At 45.6% G+C, this 21,918-nt stretch overlaps 1 protein-coding gene across 1 annotated transcript in view; it reads right to left on the bottom strand.

Annotated features, from left to right (window-relative positions):
* SHISA8 (shisa family member 8) overlaps window positions 1–21,918 on the bottom strand; it is an 86,421-nt gene that overhangs the window by 11,986 nt on the left and 52,517 nt on the right. Inside the window, exon 2 of the mRNA XM_069968941.1 lies at window positions 10,500–10,621. Within this exon, the coding sequence (XP_069825042.1) occupies window positions 10,500–10,621 (122 nt within the window). The remainder of the gene's footprint in view (window positions 1–10,499; window positions 10,622–21,918) is intronic.

Below are 21,918 nucleotides of genomic sequence, written 5' to 3'. Positions count from 1 at the left end.
CGGGATGTCATTCCTGCTGCGTGTATGTATTCTCATAGAGATGCCCCGGTCGCTGGATCCGCAGCGGATTTCGCTGCAAATCCGCAGCGTGAAATCCCCTGCAGATCCGGTGTGTGTGAAGGCATCCTTAGAGGGGTGTGTAAGTGTTATGCTTTTACACGTGTAAGTGTTAGTGTTTTATGTACTGTTTTTACATTTTATTTGTGTGTTTTTTAGGAGGGGAGGGTGGCAGCGGAGAGGGTGGCAGGGGAGGGGAGAGGGGCGGCAGGACGGAGGAGAGAGGTTAAGAGGAGAGGGTGGCAGGGGAGGGGAGAGGGGCGGCAGGACAGAGGGGAGAGGGTGAGAGGAGAGGGTGAGAGGAGAGGGGCGGCAGGACAGAGGGGAGAGGGTGAGAGGAGAGGGGCGGCAGGACAGAGGGGAGAGGGTGAGAGGAGAGGGGCGGCATGACAGAGGGGAGAGGGTGAGAGGAGAGGGGCGGCAGGACAGAGGGGAGAGGGTGAAAGGAGAGGGTGGCAGGACAGAGGGGAGAGGGTGAGAGGAGAGGGGCGGCAGGACAGAGGGGAGAGGGTGAAGGGAGAGGGTGGCATGACAGAGGGTGGAAGGAAAGGGGAGAGGGTGGAAGGGGAGAGGGTAAGAGGAGGGTGGCGGCAGGACGCAGGGGAGGGAGGCAGCAGGACGCAGGGGAGGGTGGCGGCAGGACGCGGGAAGGGCTGGCAGGACGCGGGAAGGGCTGGCAGGATGCAGGGGGGGCTTGCAGGATGCAGGGGGGGCTGGCAGGACAGAGCACACAGGAGAGGGCTGGCAGGACACGGGGGGGGGGCTGCAGGACGGATGGGGGTCTGGCAGGACACGGGAGGGCTGGCAGAACACAGGGGGACTGGCAGAACACAGGGGGGGGGGGCTGGCAGAACACAGGGGGGGGCTGGCAGAACACAGGGGGGGGCTGGCAGAACACAGGGGGGGGCTGGCAGAACACAGGGGGGGGGGCTGGCAGAACACAGGGGGGGCTGGCAGATCGCTGGGGGGGCTGGCAGATCGCTGGGGGGGCTGGCAGATCGCTGGGGGGGCTGGCAGATCGCTGGGGGGGCTGGCAGAACACTGGGGGGGCTGGCAGGACAGAGGACACAGGGGGGGGGGGGCTTGCAGGACACAGGGGGGCTGTCAGCTCGGAGGGGGGGGGGCTGAAAACAGGAAGGGGGGCTGGCCGGACTGAGGGGTGGAGGGGAGGAGGAGAAAACACCGGGGAGGCACGGGGGGGGGGGGGGAGGCACGGGGGCGGGGGAGGCACGGGGGGGGGGGGGCGGGCGGAGGTAGATGAGGACGACGGAGGGTAGGAAGAACAGGGAGATCAGCTGTCCTGATCTCCCTGTTACCGGAGACGGGGCGGCGGCGGCGGCAGCTTGGGGGGAGGAGGCACCCGGCGCCCGGCACCCTCCAGGACCGCGCCGGGTGCATGCTGCTCCCATCATCTCCTTCTCTGCTGCTGATTATCAGCAAGCAGAGAAGGTGATGATGGTGGTAGTAGTGTGGATCGCCGGTGATTGGCCGGCTGGCGGCAGCCGGCCAATCACGGGCGATCGGGGGGCCGGATCAACGGGCAGGTGATGCCCGGTCACAGCTGTGATTGGTGCTGTCTCTGACAGCACCAATCACAGCTCTTTGCCGGGGTCCGGTCCCGGAAATCCAGCAAATTGCTGTGATTGGCCGATGCGAAGTCATCGGCCAATCACAGCGATCGTCGTCACGGGGGGCAGGGAAACTGCCCCCTACGTGACACAGGAACATGGCTGCTGATAGAATCAGCAGCCATCTTCACCGGAGCGCCGCGCGATTTCGCGCGGCGCCCGTTTAAAGGGCTGACGTACCGGTACGTCATGGGTCCTTAAGTGACAGTGATCCATGACGTGCCGGTACGTCATGGGTCCTTAAGAGGTTAAAGAGGACCTGTCACCCCCGATGCCAGGGTGACAGGCTACCGACCCCCCGCTAGAGCACCTTATACGTACCTGATCCCGCCGGGTCCCGCTTCTTGATTCGGTCGGGTGACTGAGATATCAGAGGGGGTGACAGGTTCCCTTTAAACCTTGATCAGTATCCCTAATTCCATGGTCCACTATAATCCTAAGGCTACATTCACACATCCATTTATTTTCAAGGATGAAAATCTGGATAATCTTATTTTTTTATCCCCAATCGGCAAAAAATCATCCGTTGTGTCCTATTTTTTCTGGAAAATTTACTAGATGTATAAATAGATCCATTGAAATCAATAGGTTGTAATGGATTCTGTATTTCCTGGTCAGTGAAAATGGATGAAAAATACTGACGTTTGAATGTAGCCTAAGGCTTTGTTCACACAATCTTTTTTTTGGTCAAATAACGGCTCTTATTTTACTATGACGGCCATCATTATGAAATAACAGCCATTATTTAGCTCTCAATGACAAAAAAAAGCATGTTGTGGGAGCAAAGCCTAAAGGCTGTATTACACGACACGATCTAGAGGAGGAAGCGAGCGCCGATCTGTCAGATCAGCACTTGTTTCTTTCTCGTTTTCTGCTTGCTGTGTGTGTAATAGCAAAGACATCAAGCAGAAAACGAGAAAGAAGCAAGTGCTGATCTGGAAAGCTTAGTTCGTCCAGGTGGCCTATTGAAGGCTTCTCTCCACCATACTTCTCTCCACCAAACTTCTCCCCCCCCCCCCCTGCTTCTCTCCCCTGTTTCTCTCCCCCATCCCCATGTTTCTCTCCCCCCTGCTTCTCTCCCCTGTTTCTCCCCCATCCCCATGTTTCTCTCCCCCCTGCTTCTCTCCCCTGTTTCTCCCCCATCCCCAGGTTTATCTCCCCCATTGTTTTCTCCTGTTTCACAGGGGCACCATAGTTTGGGGAACTTTCCCCGCGGCACACCCGACCATGTGTCGCGGTACACTGGTTGAAAATCACTGCTCTAAGGGTTAAACATCCAGAGGACACTTTTATGCTTGATAAGAAGATGAAGATGCTGTAGCTAGTGAATATGAGCTATATTAGAATAATGTATAATATCATATATTGCAATACACATTGTACAATATTATCATATACATAATATTGTACCTTGGGCATTTCAAGCAGAACCTAGATCACCGTGGACATTCAAGAGGAATAATATTTGTTACCTTTTTTATTATTTCAGAGAAATATTTACTTTGCACTACTTCAGGAAAAAAAAAAAAGAGAGGCTGTCTGCTTTGGGTAATACCGTCCAGATCTGCTGCATATCCAGAAATCAGGTGTAAAATGTGGGTGTACCTGGCAGCAAGTGTTCAGTTCTCACAGCAGCAGTGGGAAAAATTCCACAACTCCCCTACTCCTCTACCCGAATTGTCAATTTAATGCACTTAGTTATTGGCTTGCATTCTATTGAATAGTAGAAGTGTTCTACTAGCAGAATATATAACAAAAAGACATTACCCAATTGTTAAATCTCCCACCGCTACAGCGCAGGTGCTTACATGCGCGCCCCCCCCCCCCCCCCCCCCCGGCATAATATTGTACCTTGGGCATTTCAAGCAGATCCTAGATCACCGTGGACAAGAGGAATAATATTTGTTACCTTTTTTATTATTTCAGAGAAATATTTCCCTTGCACTACTTCAGGAAAAAAAAGAGGCTGTCTGCTTTGGGTAATACGTCCAGATCTGCTGCATATCCAGGACCCTCAGAAATCAGGTGTAAACTGTGGGTGTACCTGGCAGCAAGTGTTCAGTTATCACAGCAGCAGTGGGAAAAATTCCACTACTCCCCTACCCTAATTGTAAATTTAATGCGCTTAGTTATTGGCTTGCATTCTATTGAATAGTAGAAGTGTTCTACTAGCAGAATATATAACAAAAAGACAATACCCACTTGTTAAATCTCCTTACATGACACCCCCCCCCCCCCCCCCCCCCCCCCCGGCTACTGTTACTAGGTATACACTAAGAGGTCGTGCACATTTTCAAATTTTTTTTTTTTGCAAAAAACGGATGCATTTGTGTGCAGTTGTTTTCCATTGACTTCCATTTAAAAAAAAAAAAGGATCCTTTTTTTTTTTTTACGTACACAAAAACGTAGTCGACCTTATTTTTGTGTCCGTTAAAAAAAGGATCCGTTTTGATCTGGGTTTTTTTTTTGTTTTTCTTTTAAATAAAGGAAGTCAATAGAAAAACGGATGCACACAAATGCATCCGTTTTTTTCATCCTTTTTGCAAAAAAACAGATTGCAAAAACGTAGTGTGAACCCAGCCTAACCCAGCAGTCAGATCACCACAATCAGCTATTTATTACTAGAGATGAGCGAACTTCGAGCATGCTCGAGTCGATCCGAACCAGAACTTTCGGCATTTGATTAGCGGGGGCTGCTGAACTTGGATAAAGCCCTAAGGCTATGTGGAAATCATGGATATAGTCATTGGCTGTATCCATGTTTTCCAGACAACCTTAGAGCTTTATCCAAGTTCAGGAGCACCAGCTAATCAAATACCGAACGATCGGGTTCGGATCGAGTCGAACCTGAACCCGGTTCGCTCATCTCTAGACGACTGTTGTCTTGAGTTCATACACACACACAAATTTTTTTTTTTTTTTTTAATTCCTAAATTCCACATTGTACAATATTATTAAATACATAATATTGTACCTTGGGCATTTCAAGCAGAACCTAGATCACCGTGGACATTCAAGAGGAATAATATTTGTTACCTTTTTTATTATTTCAGAGAAATATTTCCCTTGCACTACTTCAGGAAAAAAAAAAAGAGAGGCTGTCTGCTTTGGATAATACCGTCCAGATCTGCTGCATATCCAGAAATCAGGTGTAAAATGTGGGTGTACCTGGCAGCAAGTGTTCAGTTCTCACAGCAGCAGTGGGAAAAATTCCACAACTCCCCTACTCCTCTACCCGAATTGTCAATTTAATGCACTTAGTTATTGGCTTGCATTCTATTGAATAGTAGAAGTGTTCTACTAGCAGAATATATAACAAAAAGACATTACCCAATTGTTAAATCTCCCACCGCTACAGCGCAGGTGCTTACATGCGCGCCCCCCCCCCCCCCCCCCCCCCCCCCCCCCGGCTACTGTTACTAGGTATACACTAAGAGGACGTGCACATTTTCAACAATTTTTGCCTCCGTCATTTCAAACAACATCCTTCTTTTTTTTTTTTTTTTTTGCAAAAAACAGATGCATTTGTGTGCAGTTGTTTTTCACTGACTTACATTATAAAAAAAGGATCTTTTTTTTTACGTACACAAAAACGTAGTCGACCTTTTTTTTGTGTCCGTTAAAAAAAAGGATCCATTTTGATCTTTTTTTCTTTTTTTTATTATGGAAGGCAATAGAAAAACGGATGCACACAAATGCATCCGTTTTTTTCATCCTTTTTTTGCAAAAACTTAGTGTAAACCTAGCAGTCAGATCACCACAATCAGCTAGTTATTACCTATGCCAGAGACGACTGTTGTCTTGAGTTCATGCACACACACAAAAATGTTTTTTTTAAAAAAAATTCCTAAAATTGGAGTTCACACTATGACAACAACCTAACACTACCAACAGATAGGTGGAGCAAATTTTACTAACAGTAGAGTTTCAGGCTATGGGCACCTTTTGACTACATGTTTTAAAATTCTTGCTTTGTTCTGAAAATGTACCTGTCATGAAACCTACTGCCAGGACAGAGGCCTGTTCCTCTGTTGATCTGGAAGTTTGAGTCTCCATGGATACCAACACGTAATGAGACTGTAATATGCGGCACCCCCAATGGATCCAATGGGGCATGAAGACAGGTACACTTTAATATGGATTTAGGGTTAACCCAAGAGTTAACCCGTTAGACTAGTCAATGAGAAGCTGAATAAGGGTCCTTTTAGACACAGAGACCTCTCAGCCTTGGGGGGGCGTAAACGAGTGCTGATCAGCAATATCGGTGGCTCGTTTGCTGTGCCTTTACATGGAGAAATTGAGAAGATGGGCTGCATGAACAATCATTGAATCATGCATGCAGCCCTGGAAACTGACAGCACAGATATGTATAGTGGTTTGCAATAAATTAGAATATCAACCATTTTTCCAGTATTTCAGTTTATTTCTGTTAAAGTTGATGATTATAGATTACAGCCAAGAAAAACCCAAAAGTCAGTATTTCAGAAAATTAGAATATTTAACCACAAACACCTGCAGTGGCTTCCTAAGTGTTATAAAAGGTCCCTTAGGGTCCCATTTCACGGGCCGAGGAGGGCCCGATCAACGATGTAAACGAGAGCCGATCTGCTAGATCGCCGCTCGTTTACTGGGCCTATTCCACGGCCCGATGATCTTTGAGCGAGGGCTGCAGGGACATCGTTATCGATATTCTTGCAGCATACATTACCTGTCAGGTCTTCTGCTCCGCTCCATCCTCCTCCCCGGGTCTGGCGCGCTCTATCTTCAGAATGGCCTGTCAGCTGACAGGCCACTCAGCCAATCACAGGCCGCGGGGGTCCCGGCCTGTGATTGGCTGAGTGCTCCGTCAGCTGACAGGCCATTCTGAAGATAGAGCGCGCAGGACCCGGGGAGGAAGACAGAGCGTAGCGATGTGCGGTGGGGGAACGATGATTTTAGGTCTGGCCCTAAATGAACGATCAGCCGATGACACGATCATCGGCTGATCGTTCTCTCTATTTCACAGAGCGATAATCGGCCGAATGGGGCCGATTCGGCCGATTATCGTTACTGTGGAATAGGGCCCTTAGTCTGGTTCAGTATGCATCACAATCATGGAGAAGACTGCTGACTTGACAGATGTCTGGAAGGCAGTAATTCGCACACTCCACAAGGAGGGTAAGCCACAAGAGTTCATTGCTAAAGAAGCTGGCTGTTCTCAAAGTGCTGTATCAAAGCATATTAATGGAAAGTTGAGCAGAAGGTAAAAATGTGGTAGAAAAAGGCACACAAGCAACTAGGAGAACAGCAGTCTTACAGGATTGTAAAGAAAATGCCATTCAAAAATTTGGGAGAGATTCACAAAGAGTGGACTGCTGCTGGAGTCAGTGCTTCAAAAGCCACCACATACAGACGTCTGCAGGACATGGCCTACAAGTGTTGCATTCTATGTGTTAAGCCACTCCTGACCAAAAAACAACGAGAGAAGTGTCTTATCTGGGCCAAGGAAAAGAAGAACTGGACTGTTGATCAGTGGTCCAAGGTGCTGATTTCAAATGAAAGTAAATTTTGCATTTCATTTGGAAATCAAGGTCCCAGAGTCTGGAGGAAGAGTGGAGGGGCTGTACACAATCCAAGCTACTTGAGGTCTAGTGTGAAGTTTTTACAATCAGTGATGGTTTGGGGAGCCATGTCATCTGCTGGTGTAGGTTTACTGGGTTTCATCAACACCAAAGTCAACACTGCCGTCTAGCAGGAAATTTTAGAGCACTTTATGCTTCCCTGTGCTGAAAAGATTTTTGGAGATGGAATTTTCATCTTCCAGCAGGATTTGGCACCTGTCCACACTGCCAAAAGTACCAATACCTGGTTTACTAACCACAGCATCACTGTGCTTCATTGGCCAGCAAACTCGCCAGACCTTAACCCCATAGAGAATTTATGGGGTATTGTCAAGAGGAAGATGAAAGACACCAGACCTAGCAATGCAGACGAGCTGAAGGCCGCTATCAAAGCTACCTTGGCTTCAATAACACTTCTGCAGTACCATCAGCTGATCGCCTCCATGCCACATTGCTGCATTGATGCCGCCATTCATGCAAAAGCTGCCCCGACCAGTATTGAGGGCCTTTACTGTACAGACTTTTCATTTGGTCGACATTTCTGTGTTAAAAACATTTTTTTTTCAGTTGGTTTTATATAATATTAAAATTTTCTGAAATACTGCTTTTGGGTTTTTCTTGCCTGTAATCCATAATCATTAACTTTAACAGAAATAAATGCTTGAAAAGGTTCACTCTGTATGTATGAAATATGAGGTCACTTTTTGAATTGAATTACTGGGAAAAACATTTTTTTGATGATTTTCTAATTTATTGCAAACCACTGTATATATTGGGATCTGGGAAATCTATATATCTGTGCTGTCAATTTCCAGATCACAAGCAGCAGTCTATACTTACCAGCCACACTGCTTGTGATCCAGAATCTCTCCAGTCCTCGTGCAGCTGTATCTTCAGGCCCACCTCCTCCAGCTGTCAATCATTCCGGCGGAGGATGCGGCCTAAAGTAACAGTAGTGGCCGGAGGACCATAGAACCAGATGCCAATAAAGATAGATTTTAAAGCAGGTTCCAAATAGACGATCAGCCGATAAACGGACAGCCTTTGTCTGCTCATTGCTCATTAAAGGGGTAGTGCGGCGCTAAAAAATTATTCACAAAATAACACACATTACAAAGTTATACAACTTTGTAATGTATGTTATGTCTGTGAATCGCCCCCTTCCCTTGTCCCACCAACCCCGCCCGTGTACCCGGAAGTGTTGGTGCATTATACATTACCTGATCCGTGTCGAGCCCGTCCGCCATCTTGTGCCAAACGTCATCTTCGGACAGGCTCGACACTGCCCTTCCCTGCCGCCGTCCCCCCTCTGCCGCGTCATCAGCCGCGATTGGCTGAGCATAACTGTGCTCAGCCATTGGCGGCTGAGCACAGTTATGACGCGGCGGAGGGGGGAGGGCGGCAGCGATTCGGCCGTCCGTCCGAAGATGACGTTTGGCACAAGATGGCGGACGGGCTCGACACGGATCAGGTAATGTATAATGCACCAACACTTCCGGGTACACGGGCGGGGGTGGTGGGACACGGGAAGGGGGCGATTCACAGACATAACATACATTATAAAGTTGTATAACTTTGTAATGTGTGTTATTTTGTGAATAATTTTTTTAGCGCCGCACTACCCCTTTAACACGGGTCAATTATTGGCTGTAGGAGAGTTTCTAGCGACGCTCCTGGTCGATAATCTGTCAATGTAAAAGGCCCTTTAGAATTCAGAGATAGTAATCCACAAGCAATTGTCCAAACAGCTGTGCACAATGTACACTCCATGCCCCCTCCACCAATGCAGCAGCAGCTGCAGAAACATAACCATTGTTCACAGACCTCCCCTCCAGGTCATAAATATATGTTACACAATTACACTGAACTTTAGTTTACAAGAAAAAGAAAGTATATGTGTCATAGCTCTTTTGGGGCATGCGGCCTTATTTCCGTTTCACTGTGGCCCTTATGATTTCTGCATATCCCCGTAAACACAAGCGCGACTTTATTTTTGGGATCACTGTCTATGTGCCACTAATTTAGGAGCACAATGTGAGGTGTTATCTTTGGTTGACATTATTATAGGAGACGTTATATATGGTATTTTAAACACCCGTCCAGCAGTAGAATGACACGTTATTGGGGAAGGCAGCAGGAACAGCTCTGGGCGATTTTTTTTTTTTTTTTTTTTTTTTGCTAGTCATCTAAATTTTTATCAAACCCAATGCACATAAAAGAGAAAGCAAACAACTACAATCAGATACTGGGAGTCTATTGATTTATTTGTTTGGATGTGGAGCATCAGTGCTCCATTCACATGTCTGGGCTGCAAGGCAATGATGTAGCACAATTTGAGCTTGTGAAACAGCAACTCCAAATGGTGCGTTTACACGTAACAATTATCGTGCGAATTTGACCGATAACGATCGAATTCGAACGATAATCGTACGTGTAAACGCAGCGAAAGATCAAACGACGAACGAGAAATCGTTCATTTTGATCTTACAACATGTTCTCAAATCGTTGTTCGTCGTTCGCAAAAAAAATCACAGATTGTTCCGTGTAAACAGTCGTTAGCGCGATTTAACCAATGTGTGAGATAGGCTTAGTGATCGCAAAACGAATTTTCCGTACGATGTATCGTTCCGTCTAAACGCTGATCGTTATGAAAAAAAAAACGTTACTCCGACATCGTTAATCGTACGATTGGGCCAATTATCATTTCGTGTAAACGCACCAAAACATACATCTAGTTATGCCCTGATAATCCTTATTTATATAGGCATTGCTCACTTCTCAACCCTTAGGGTGCCTTTGCACAGACAGATTTATCTGACAGATTTTTGAAGCCAAAGCCAGGAAAAGAATATACACAGAGAACAGATCATAAAGGAAAGACTGAGATTTTAATTCTTTTCAAATCCATTCCTGGCTTTGGCTTCAAAAATCTGTCAGATAATTCTTTCTGGGTAAAGGCACCCTTACATAGACTTCAGTCAAAAGGGTCGCACACATGTTCAACCAAATCTCCTATACATGTAGAGCAGTGGGGAGCTCCTTCTCCAGCCAGTTATCATACAGCCAGACAGAGGTTTGTAAATAGTTTAAAAAAATAAAATAATATATATATATATATATATATATATAATTTTTTTTTTTTTATTTGAAAAGAATCAACTAGCACAAACTTAACATTGACTAAACATGGGCCCAGGATTCTTATATCTCTTACCTATGCTATTTCGTGGTGATAATCTTGGTAGAACCTCTGTTATTTGAACCTGTACGCTCCCTCTGTGCCCGTCATTTACAAGGTCAAGCTGGGCTGGTTGTTTCAGTAGGTCTGTTAGAGTCCTGAAAAACAGAAAAATGCAAATAAATAAATGCCACTACAAAAAAATAAACAGTAAAAAGGCACATTTCAAATAAGAAATAATGCATAGGCTGTTCACACAACGTTTTTTCAGCTTCGTTTAAAATGACGTCCATCATTTTTACGTCATTTAGCAGCCCGGCCTCCCCTTAGTGCATTGACTGGTGTTTGCACATTATTTTAGTTTGGGTGTGTCTTAATTGAAAAGTCCATTGAATTTAATAGTAAAAACGAAGAAAGAACGGTGAGAAAAGAAAAACTGTGTGTGCACCACTAATAAAAAACGTCCGCTATTTGCTAAAGATGCCCAAAAATAAGGATCATGATCATTATTTTGACATCCGTGGTAAAAACGTGTTATTCAATGCAATGTGCGCATTGGACGACAATCTTTCCATTGACTTCAATGCAAATCGCGGCACAAACAGACGTTTTTAAAATATCAAAATCGGGCGCCTTTTCTCTATTTTTGACGTTGTGGGAACATACCCAGATTAAAGTGTTCCTTTTGTTATAACTTTTTGAACCTTAATCAACAGTAGATATGATATAAAGCAAGTTTGCAATTTACATTTATAATTTTTTTTATCATGGAAAACACAGCACTTCCTGTTTTCTGACTCTTATTTTTTTTCCAAAGCAAAAAACAGGAAGTCCAGGTCATCTGTAGTGATGAGTGAAATATTTGAATTCGATCGAATATTCCATCCCATTAAAGTCAATGGGAACAAGTATTCGATTATTGAAAAACATCTATTTGACCACTTGGAGGTAAAAACTGGAAGCTGGGGGATTTGAACGCTTATCGAATATTTATCGAATATTCGACGAACTATTCGATAATACTCGATAGATCGAATACCTTACTATTCGATCGAATATCTATTCGATCGAACAGTATTCGCTCATTACTAGTCATCTGCGCTCACAGAGAAGGCAGTCATGTGATTGATGGACACATTGAGTCGTGACTCTCTGTACAGGCCGGGACTTCATGTGTTCAGGCTCTTTTTTTCTACCAGCACAAGACTAAAATGATTCAGGAGACTGGACCTGGATTTCTGGTAAGTATTGCTTTGTTTTACAGCATGGTGAAAAATAAAAAAAGAACCTTTCATGCAAGGTGGGAGATGGAATTGAACCGCACCTTTTCAAGGGAGGATTGGGAAAAAGCATTTTTCTTCTGCTATAATTCTTCGGTTTCTAGCAAGGCGCAGAAGATGAACTACAAGGTCCTATTGCGCTGGTAAAGAGTTCCGACTCTACTCCATAGACTATACCCAGCTGTACCTGACACCTGCTGGAGATGCGGGCTTCCTAGGGACATGTCACATGTCTGGTGGGATGCAATCGACTACAGTGTCTGGTGGGATGCAATCGACTACAGGCGTTTTGGACAGAAGTGATTTCTATAATACAGAAAATCACTGGGACGACAATAACAAATGACCCTGCCACTCTCTTGCTACTGATGTTGCCTGGTCCTATTGCTAAATTGAAGAAAGGGCTTATTAAATTCCTATTGTTAGCAGCCAAAATGGTAATACCCAGGAAGTGGAAGTCGGGGTCCCCACCATCCAAAACTGACTGTTTTTGTATTTACAGAGGATGGAGGAATTGAAAGTGGAGTTTCACAATACACCAGGGTCCATAGCAAAAATGTGGCTTTTGTGGACGGCCTTTCTGGACACACCTTTATACAGGACTCGCGCTTCCACACAAGCCTGTTGAGTGTAGGACAATGCTCTCATGACTACTGCTGATCTTTTTCTCTTCGGGCCGTGCTGGCCTGCCCCCCCCCCCCCCTTTATTCTCCTTCTTTCCCTTTAATCCCCCTCTCCTTGTGGATTTATCCTTATGTGTATTTATTAAATAGTGCCTTATTATTTAGTGCTGTATACGCAGGGTTGCATATGTGTTATACCGTTTAGTGATGTTCTCATGTTCACTTATCATATGCTTGTTAGGCACTGTAACATTGAGGCTATTGTCTACTTTCTCTTATTTTCTTGTATGTACGCTTTCATTATTCTTTTCAATAAAAGCTTTGAATAATAAGAATAAAAGAATGTAAATTGCAAACTTATTAAGGGTATATTCACATGGGCGGGCTCGCAGCGAGATTCTCGCTGCGAGCCCGGCAGGTCCTGGCAGTTCCCATACACTACATACTTGCTGCGGTCTAAACGACTGCAGCGAGTTTGTAATTATACCGCCCTTAACCCCTTCTGCTCCCGCCCGGCTCCCCCGCTGTAAGCATACATTACCTGTCCTTGCTGCACGGGTCCGGCGTCCTGCTCTCCCGTCCGGCCAATCAGTGTGTTGCCCAGCTGCAGCCACTGATTGGCCGGACGGGAGAGCAGGACGCCGGACCCGTGCAGCAAGGACAGGTAAAGTATGCTTACAGCGGGGGAGCCGGCCGGGAGCAGAAGGGGTTAAGGGCGGCAAAATTACATACTCGCTGCGGTCGTTTAGACCGCAGCAAGTATGTAGTGTATGGAAACTGCCAGGACCTGCCGGGCTCGCAGCGAGAATCTCGCTGCGAGCCCGTCCGTGTGAATATACCCTAAAGGAGGAATTCCCGGGACAGCCTTAAAGGAGAAGTTCGGTGAAAATTTATATTAAAGTATTGTATTGCCCCCCCCCCCCCAAAAAAAAAATAAAAAATTATGCAAATCCCCAGTATACACTTATTACGGGAAATGCTCATAAAGTGCTTTTTTCCCCTGCACTTACTACTGAATCAAGGCTTCACTTCCTTGATAACATGGTGATGTCACTTCCTGGATAACATGGTGATGTCACTTCCTGGATAACATGGTGATGTCACTTCCTGAATAAAATAGTGATGTCACGACCCGACTCCCAGAGCTGTGTGGGCTGTGGCTGCTGGAGAGGATGATGGCAGGGGGATACTGAGGGACACAGGGCACTGGAGGGACACTGAGCATCCCCTGCCATCATCCTCTCCAGCAGCCACAGCTCACAAAGCTCTGGGAGTCGGGTCGTGACATCACCACTTTATCCAGCAAATGAAGCCTTGATGCAGTAGTAAGTGCAGGGGGGAAAAAACACTTTTCCCGTAATAAGTATATATTGGTGATTTGTATAACTTTGGGGGGCAATACAATACTTTAATAAAAATTTCCACCAGACTTCTCCTTTAATCATCATTAAATGCCAATCAGTGTGACGTGTAACAATAGCAGAGTGCAGCTAACTCAGCGGGACACAGATCAGGTGACCAGTGCGTTGCTCAGCCTCATAGCAACATCAGATCGTAGGCAGTAGATCAGTGAACATGCAGTACTCACCAAATCATTTAGATGGTCATTTATTGCAGAGGCATTCACCAATCAAACATTTGTGGGAGAAGCAAAGCATTGCAGAGGCGTTCCACAGGCGTGCATAAGGCTCCTATACACTTCAAGATTGTAATACATTGTAACGAAATTGCATCCAGTGTAAACATTAAAAGTGCCAATACATCATAAGTGAAAATTACAAATAATAAAGATATCAGAAGAGCAGGCACATAAGTTGCAATTCATTCATATCAATGCGGTCATTTAGGCCAAAGGCATCAGTCCATCGTGATTTGCACTGTAATAGCAATTGCTGGCGGTTGCCCCCCCTCCCCCTCTTGGGATATCCCACAAACTCAAGACCTGTGAACTGCAACACAGTGTGATCAGAGTCATGTTTTTGATGCACATGTTGCATTGCAATTTTCTTCCTTTACACCAAATCCCGAAAAATACCCTGGATTTAATGGATGTATTTAAAGAGGACCTGTCACCCGGGAGGACGGCGCCGAGCCCGCCTGACCCCCCGGTGGAGCCCTGGATACCTCCCCTTTCCTGCAAGTCCCACTCCTGGACCCGGTCCCAGGGCAGAGATATCAGCACCAGAAGGTGCGCGCTGTATGCTAATTACCTGAGATGAGTCCGATGCCCGTAAAGAATGACTGGAGCCGTCATTCTCTATGGGCATCGGACTCATCTCTGCTGAGCGCGCACACGACTTCTGACAGTGAGATCTCCGTCCCGAGACTGGTTCCAGAAGCAGGACTTGCAGGAAAGGGTAAGTATACAGGGCTCCAACGGGGGGTCGGGCAGGCTCGGCGCCGCTATCCCAGCTGACAGGTTCCCTTTAAAGGGGATCCATACCGTACCGGGAGTTAGGGAGGATATATATAGAAGGATCATTTTAACCCCTTCACATTAGCCATACGGCTATATAGGTCACAGCTCCACACACCCCGTGCAGCAGGAACATATATAAATGCTCCTGGCTGTGAAGGGGTTTTAAGCTGGGTTCACACTACGTATATTTCAGTCAGTATTGTGGTCCTCATATTGCAACAAAAACCAGGAGTGGATTAAAAACACAGAAAGGATCTGTTCACACAATGTTGAAATTGAGTGGATGGCCGCCATATAACAGTAAATAACTGCCATTATTTCAATATAACAGCCGTTGTTCTAAAATAACAGCAAATATTTGCCATCAAATGGCGGCCATCCACTCAATTTCACCATTGTGTGAACAGATCCTTTCTGTGTTTTTAATCCACTCCTGGTTTTGGTTGCAATATGAGGATCACAATACTGACTGAAATATACGTAGTGTGAACCCAGCCTCAATGTGTGCAGGGCCGTTTCAATGTGATCGGCCCTGCACACATTACAGTCCCTAGACTCGGGAATGACAGGCAGTCACGGTCCCGCAGCTGCCTGTCATTAACCCTCTTAAGCACTACGGTGCACAGCAATTGCAGCATCTAAGTTACTCAGTGACAGGATAAGGAACTGTCACTGACTGATCAGGACCTTGCGGTCCCGATCACTTGTACCGACAGGTGGTACTCTCAGGCAGACTCTATGTACTGATCGCTGATAATACTGATGAATGTTATGCTATGGCATAGCATTCATCAGTGCAGTGGTACCTTGGTTTAAGAGTAACTTGGATTAAGAGCGTTTTGGTTTAAGAGCTCACAGTTTTTCAAAATTGCCTTCCTGGGGTATTCTGTTTGTGTTGGGAGATAATGTGTTTTGCACACAAAATTTTTTTTTTTTCAATAAAAAATATCTTGATTTAAAAAAAAGCTTCTTGGGTGACAACTCAAAATGTCTGTTACCATTGACTCATTCATGGCGCCTGCCCTTGTTTGTCCTTTTGGATTATAAAGCACTAATAAAAGCAAAGAACGGGCTTTCCATCTTTCTATAGACTGCCACAGTGGTTCCCTACCATATGTTGGACTTTTATTTTCTTTATTCCTGTTGAGCACCACTCCTGCCTCTTAAGGTCTTACTACACCAAACGATTATCAGACGTACTTGGCCGATTACCAACCCGCCCCCAGTGCATAGAGCAAGGCCGATGCACGGCCAAAGGTCAGAGCGGGGCCTGGGCGGTATTTGAAAAAAAAAACCTGCGCCGGCACTGATCTATTTACTATCTGCCATCTTTATTGAATCATGTGATTGCTGAGCTTATGGGTATTTGATTAGGAGGTAGAGGGGGTAAGAAACACGTTAGTGTGGGTTATCATTTTGAAGCTCCTGTTAACCCCCCATTAGCCTAGCATTTACACCGTTTTTGCAATAAAGTTCCTGCCCATCTGACACTCAATGTTACGGCAATCACAGCATTTGGGTGGTTGTCTGACAGGTGGCTAAAAGCCGGCAATCCTGGGATGCCCCCAAAATTTGTTCTTTATTGAAACTTTACATATAAAAATAACAAACTCAGTGAAAGAACTGACGCGTTTCGGTCGACCCCACTTATTACTCTAGGAAGCTCTAGAGACCGAAACGCATCAGCTTCTGACGCCGAGTTAGTTATTTTTGAATGTAAAGTTTCAATAAAGACCGAATTTTGAACATATCACAGGATTGCCGGCTTTTATCCGATTGTTTGTTGGTGAAGCTTGCACTGCCGTGCACCGGGCGGGTGAACTGCTGTGGGTGTGGGCAATTGCAGATCAGTTAAAGGGGTTATCTGGAGAGCAGAAATCGTCCTACCTACCTGCACATCCTCCCTCTAACCATCTTTGGAGTTAACTTCTGAGATGAGAGAGGGAGCAGGACCATGTTACAGGCATTGTGAGGAGGTGAAACCAAGCCCGCATGCAATGTCCAACAGCTGCCGTATATCGGGCCACATAACATCGGGCACCTTTTAATCACAGCCCGCATTATACTCCCACCTACCTCTTGTACCAGAAGTTATCACTAGAGACAAAGGAAGGAAGTGCAGTATTGGAGAGCAGAAGAGGGAGGACCTTTCTACTCTCCGGATAACTCCTGAACATTGCAGTCAGAGTCAGTTTTATCATTAAAGGGGTACTCCAGCCTGGGGGCACTTTTTTGGGGGGACCTCCCCGGTTCCAGCGGCTGGTCACTCAACGCGGCACTCCGATCCCCGTTTCCCGGCCGCTTCCGGGTGTCTGACGCCGCCCGAGACGCTACGTCTCAGGGCTGCTCAGACACTCAGTGAAGGAGGCGGGATCTGAGCGGACTTCACACTGATCCCGCCTCCTTTACTGAGTGGCTGAGCGTCTCTGAGACGTAGCGTCTCGGGCAGCGTCAGACACCCGGAAGCGACCGGGCACCGGAGCGCCGTGATGTGGGACCCGCCGCTGGAACCGGGGAGGTAAGTGGACGTCTTTTATTTCAGCCACCTCCTCCCCGGTCCCCCCAAAAAAGTGCCCCCAGGCTGGATAACCCCTTTAAGTGCACTACATAAAAACCAAACCTTTCAGTTGCCTTTTTCTTAATCCCATAGATCATTTCTTCTAGTTTTGCAGTATATTTTTTGGTCAAATGAAAGGTGGCAATGCAAAAACAGGTGCAAAAATGCTAATCTAACTTTCATATGGTTCTGTTTAAGGGAAAACATTTTTCAAGTTGTGATAGGGTTTCATAAATTATTTTATTACAAGCCCTGGTTTGTCTTGGTAGACATTGACATTTAATCTCTAAAACATGCTTTGAGATATAAAGCAGACTTCTCGCATCTGCATAGCCCCCCATTCATCATCAGACTACGACATAGTCAGGTACAATTCATTGCCCCAGAGAACCCATTTCTGTTGACCATGTGCTTTTCACCACTGACACTTGGCATTGCTCATTGCCTAGCATGTGTTTAACTGCCCAGCCATGTAAACCAAATCAATAGAATTTTCAATGAATAGTCTTGTAGCTGGTAATGTTTGCAGGGGCCCAGTAGTTAGTGATGCATCAGAGGACAAACACTTTCTATGTGGTATATGCTTCAACACATAGAAGTTCAGCAGTTAGTTGGGTTTGTGTGACCTACTGCATCAAGGCTCAACTGATGCTACTTCTAGACATCTACAATGCAATTATAGTTTAAGTGGAACACTGAAAAAATTAAGTAACTCACAATGAGGATATGCTTTCAATAGAAGCTTTACTGTGCATAGCTAACTGGTTATAAAGGAAATCTGTCAGCACCCGGGCCCTACCTGCGCTGCTGACAGTGTGCTGTAGCTGGCAGTCCCATAGTGAACATGTTGCCTTTTGATAATTTGTCCGTGCATGGATTAATAACGATCTCAGGTCTCCCACTGTAACGAAGAGTCAAAGAGGAATTGTGGCTCAGCGTTTGTGCTGTACTCTAGCACTCGTCATCACTTCTTCCTCCTCCCTGTTCTTCATGGGAAACACAAGGACTTACAGAGACTGCAGGAAGCATGACGGAATGAGCAGAGCATATGTCGGCACATAATGCAGCACTCTGGAGAGAGGGGTTACAGCTATGAAGATATTACCTCCACGGTCCTGTCCCCTGATGCAAGCCCCAGCCTGAAGTGGATCTGCTACGATTTGGAGGATGAGGGAGACTTCCTGGGTCAGAGTACAGTGCTGTAGATCTCCGCTATGCAGACCATGCCCCTCCCCCACTCCCCCTCCCACCCAGTACAGGGAGCTCTTAATGCTCTTAAAGTTACAATTTTGAAAAACTGTGAGCTCTTCTTGCAAAATAATCTTAATCCAAGTTACTCTTAAACCATTTTTCACATCATTGTATTAAAAAAACGAATTTGGACCTTAATGGGAATACAATACAATAATGAGAAAACAATAAGATTCCTTAACGACACATGGCGGGTATACCCGTCATTCGGCCGTTAAGGGTAAGCAGAGAGGGCTACTGGCGTGAGCTCTCTCTGCAGCCCGTGGTCCCCGGTTGCTATGTGCAGCTGGGGACCGCGGGTATTAGCCGGCGTGGCTGATCGCGCCTGCCGGCTAATTAACTATTTAAATGCAGCTGTCAAAGCTGACAGCGGCATTTAAAAAAAGCTGTGCCCCCTCCCTGGTGTCTAGTGGGGGATCCCCCCCACCCGCCCGCGATGCGATCGTGGGGGGAGATCCCCTGTACTAAGCCGGGGCTCAGTATCTCAGTGTATCTGGTCTGCTGCAGACCAGTATAATAGAACACTGATCTGCTCTATGATATACACAGCATTGATCTCAATGGGAGATCAGTGCTGTGTATATAGAAATCCCCCAGTGGGCTTCTAATTACTGTTTGTGGAAACAAATATATATTTTATTAATAAAAAAAAATCCCCTCCCCTAATAAAAGTTTAAATCACCCCCTTTTCCCATTTTATAAATAAAAATAAATAAATTAAAAAATAAATATATTTGGTATGGCCACGTGTGTAATTGCCTGAACTATTAAATTATCACATTCCTGATCTCACTGGCAAACAATAAGGGCAAAAATTGCGCATTTTTGTTTACGTCAAATCCAGAAAAAAATGTAATAAAAATTAAACAAAAAGTCGCATATACGCAAACAAGGTACCGAAAGAAAGAATAGATCGTGGCGCAAAAAATGACACCTCACCCAGCCCCAAAGACCAAGCAATATGTAAGTGTTATAAGGATGGGAATAGAGCAATTTTAAACACATTTTGTGTTTTTAAAAGGTTTTAATTTTTTAAAAGCCATCAAATAATATAAAAGTTATATAAGTTATGTATCGTTGTAATCGTACTGACTTGAGGAACATAGATAACATGTCAGTTTTACCATAGGGCGAACAGAGTAAAATACGAAAACCGTCAAAATAAAAGGAATTGCACCTTTTTTTCCAATTTCACTGCTCATATAATTTTTTTCTGGTTTTGCAGCATATTTTATAGAAAAAATAAGTCTGTATTTGCAAAGTATAATTGGTGTCGCAAAAAATAATAAAATGAATAAATAAAATAAATATGCAAGCGCAGTGGCCTTTTAAACACGAGGAGGAAAAAGAAAAGCACAAAATGAAAACTGTCTCTGTCCTTAAAGGGTTAAAGGCCATGGCACAATTTCCAGGGGAAGCAAGTGCCAACCTGTCAGCTTAGCGCTCACTTTCCCCCGTGCTATTACATGCACAGACAGAGAGCGGGGAGGAGCAGAAGGGGCTGCCCGAACAACCTATTGATTGTTAAGGTGGGCCATTGAAGTCAGCAGTGGGCTGCTGCCACTGCTCCTGTTACGCAGAGAGGTGTGCAGCAGATCATCGCTGACATAATCATGATCATTTGGTATGCTGAAAGACCACGATTAGCTTTCAACATGTACTATTGCACTAAAAAATTATTGGCCTAAACGGTCAGTAATCGGCCATGTAAGGCTGATAATCGTTTAGTGTAATAGGGCCATTAGTGTCTAGCTAACCATTTTTTTCCCCTTGCCTACTCAAAACCAGATAAAAATAACAAACAGAAACTGTTAACCGCCACAATGTTTTACATGACAGTCAGCTTCCCAAAGGTCTTCCTATAATGCCACCAGATCTGAACGCTCTCCTGCAAACTCTTACAACTACAACAGGGAAGAGAAACCTTCAGCCTTCCAGCTGTTGCAAAACTACAATTCCTATCATGCCTGGACAGCCAAAGCTTTAGCTTTGGCTGTCTATACATGATAGAAATTGTAGTTTTGCAACAGCTGGAGAGCGGAAGGTTCCCCATCCCTGTTCTAGAGCTTATGTAGAATTTTGTCAATGGGTTTTGTTCAAGGCAATCAATATGCAAATGTGCATTCAGAAATACATATGGACAACAAGAATACATGACATACTCCATGGTGCAGAGCATCGAAACTAGACCGGTCAAACGACACCAGTGAAGCTTACCAAATGAGGTTGTATACAAACAGGCCCAAGACTGTGACAGTAAATGTGATTCCACCACTGCTTTGTCCATTCCTATCCCACAAAAGGAGTCTCATGGAGCTGATGGGACTACAGAATGGGCAAGTAAGGTGCAGCCAGCGTTTTATCAAAAAGTGCAATTTTTGTGGGGGTCGATCGGACCCAGACACAGTTCACCTCACATTTATACAGGAAACAATACTAAGATACTAGCCACGAAAGGACGGAAAGGACATCAAACATGACATCACATTGTTACATAGTGGCACCAATTTCCAAAAAAAGAGGCTTTTTGTCAGGGGCATAAGGGTGCTGTGGAGCTTTTATATTCAGGTGATAGTCTGTAAAGCTATTATATTTAGAAGTGCATATCAGTATTATCTCAGCAACGTCTTAAAGCCACTTTGCATTACAGGGGAAAGATATTTATGTGCTTCAATAACCCACATCCCATGAAATCCTTTTCTTTACTACTACCAGTGGCGTAGCTGCGGCGGTCGCCGCCGCGACCGGGCCCGCCACGAAGGGAGAGGGGGCCATCTATAAGGGAGGGGGCCATCTATAAGGGAGGGTGGGGGGAGAGGGGGCCATCCATAAGGGAGGGTGAGGAGAGAGGGGGCCATCTATAAGGGAGGGGGTAGAGGGGGCCATCTATAAGGAGGGGGAGAGGAGGCCATCTATAAGGGAGGGGGTAGAGGGGGCCATCTATATGGAGGGGGGAGAGGAGGCCATCTATAAGGGAGGGTGGGGGGAGAGGGGGCCATCTATAGAGAGGGCAACATGGGGGGAGAGGGGCCATCTATTTGGGGGGGGGCAACATAGGGGGGAGAGGGAATACACAGAGGGGGGCATATATTATTAGGGGGTCACATAGAGTCGGCTACCCACTAAATGAGGGTGTAAAGGGGCCAATACAGATGTGCAGCTTGTATAGAGATGAGGATGGTGCCAGAGTGAGGAGACTAATATGTCTGTCTGGCAGATTCTGTGGATTCGTGGCTCTGAGAAGTTCTCATAATGGCCCAGGACGGATGGAGAAGATGAAAAGAAAAGAACTCTGATCAGAAAAGACGTCTCCTGTGAGTCACCT

This window comes from Dendropsophus ebraccatus, chromosome 4, assembly GCF_027789765.1.
Source record: "Dendropsophus ebraccatus isolate aDenEbr1 chromosome 4, aDenEbr1.pat, whole genome shotgun sequence".
Classification (NCBI taxonomy): Eukaryota; Metazoa; Chordata; class Amphibia; order Anura; family Hylidae; genus Dendropsophus; species Dendropsophus ebraccatus.
Note: the sequence above shows the minus strand (reverse complement) of the source record. Positions and strands in the feature narration are given on the sequence as shown.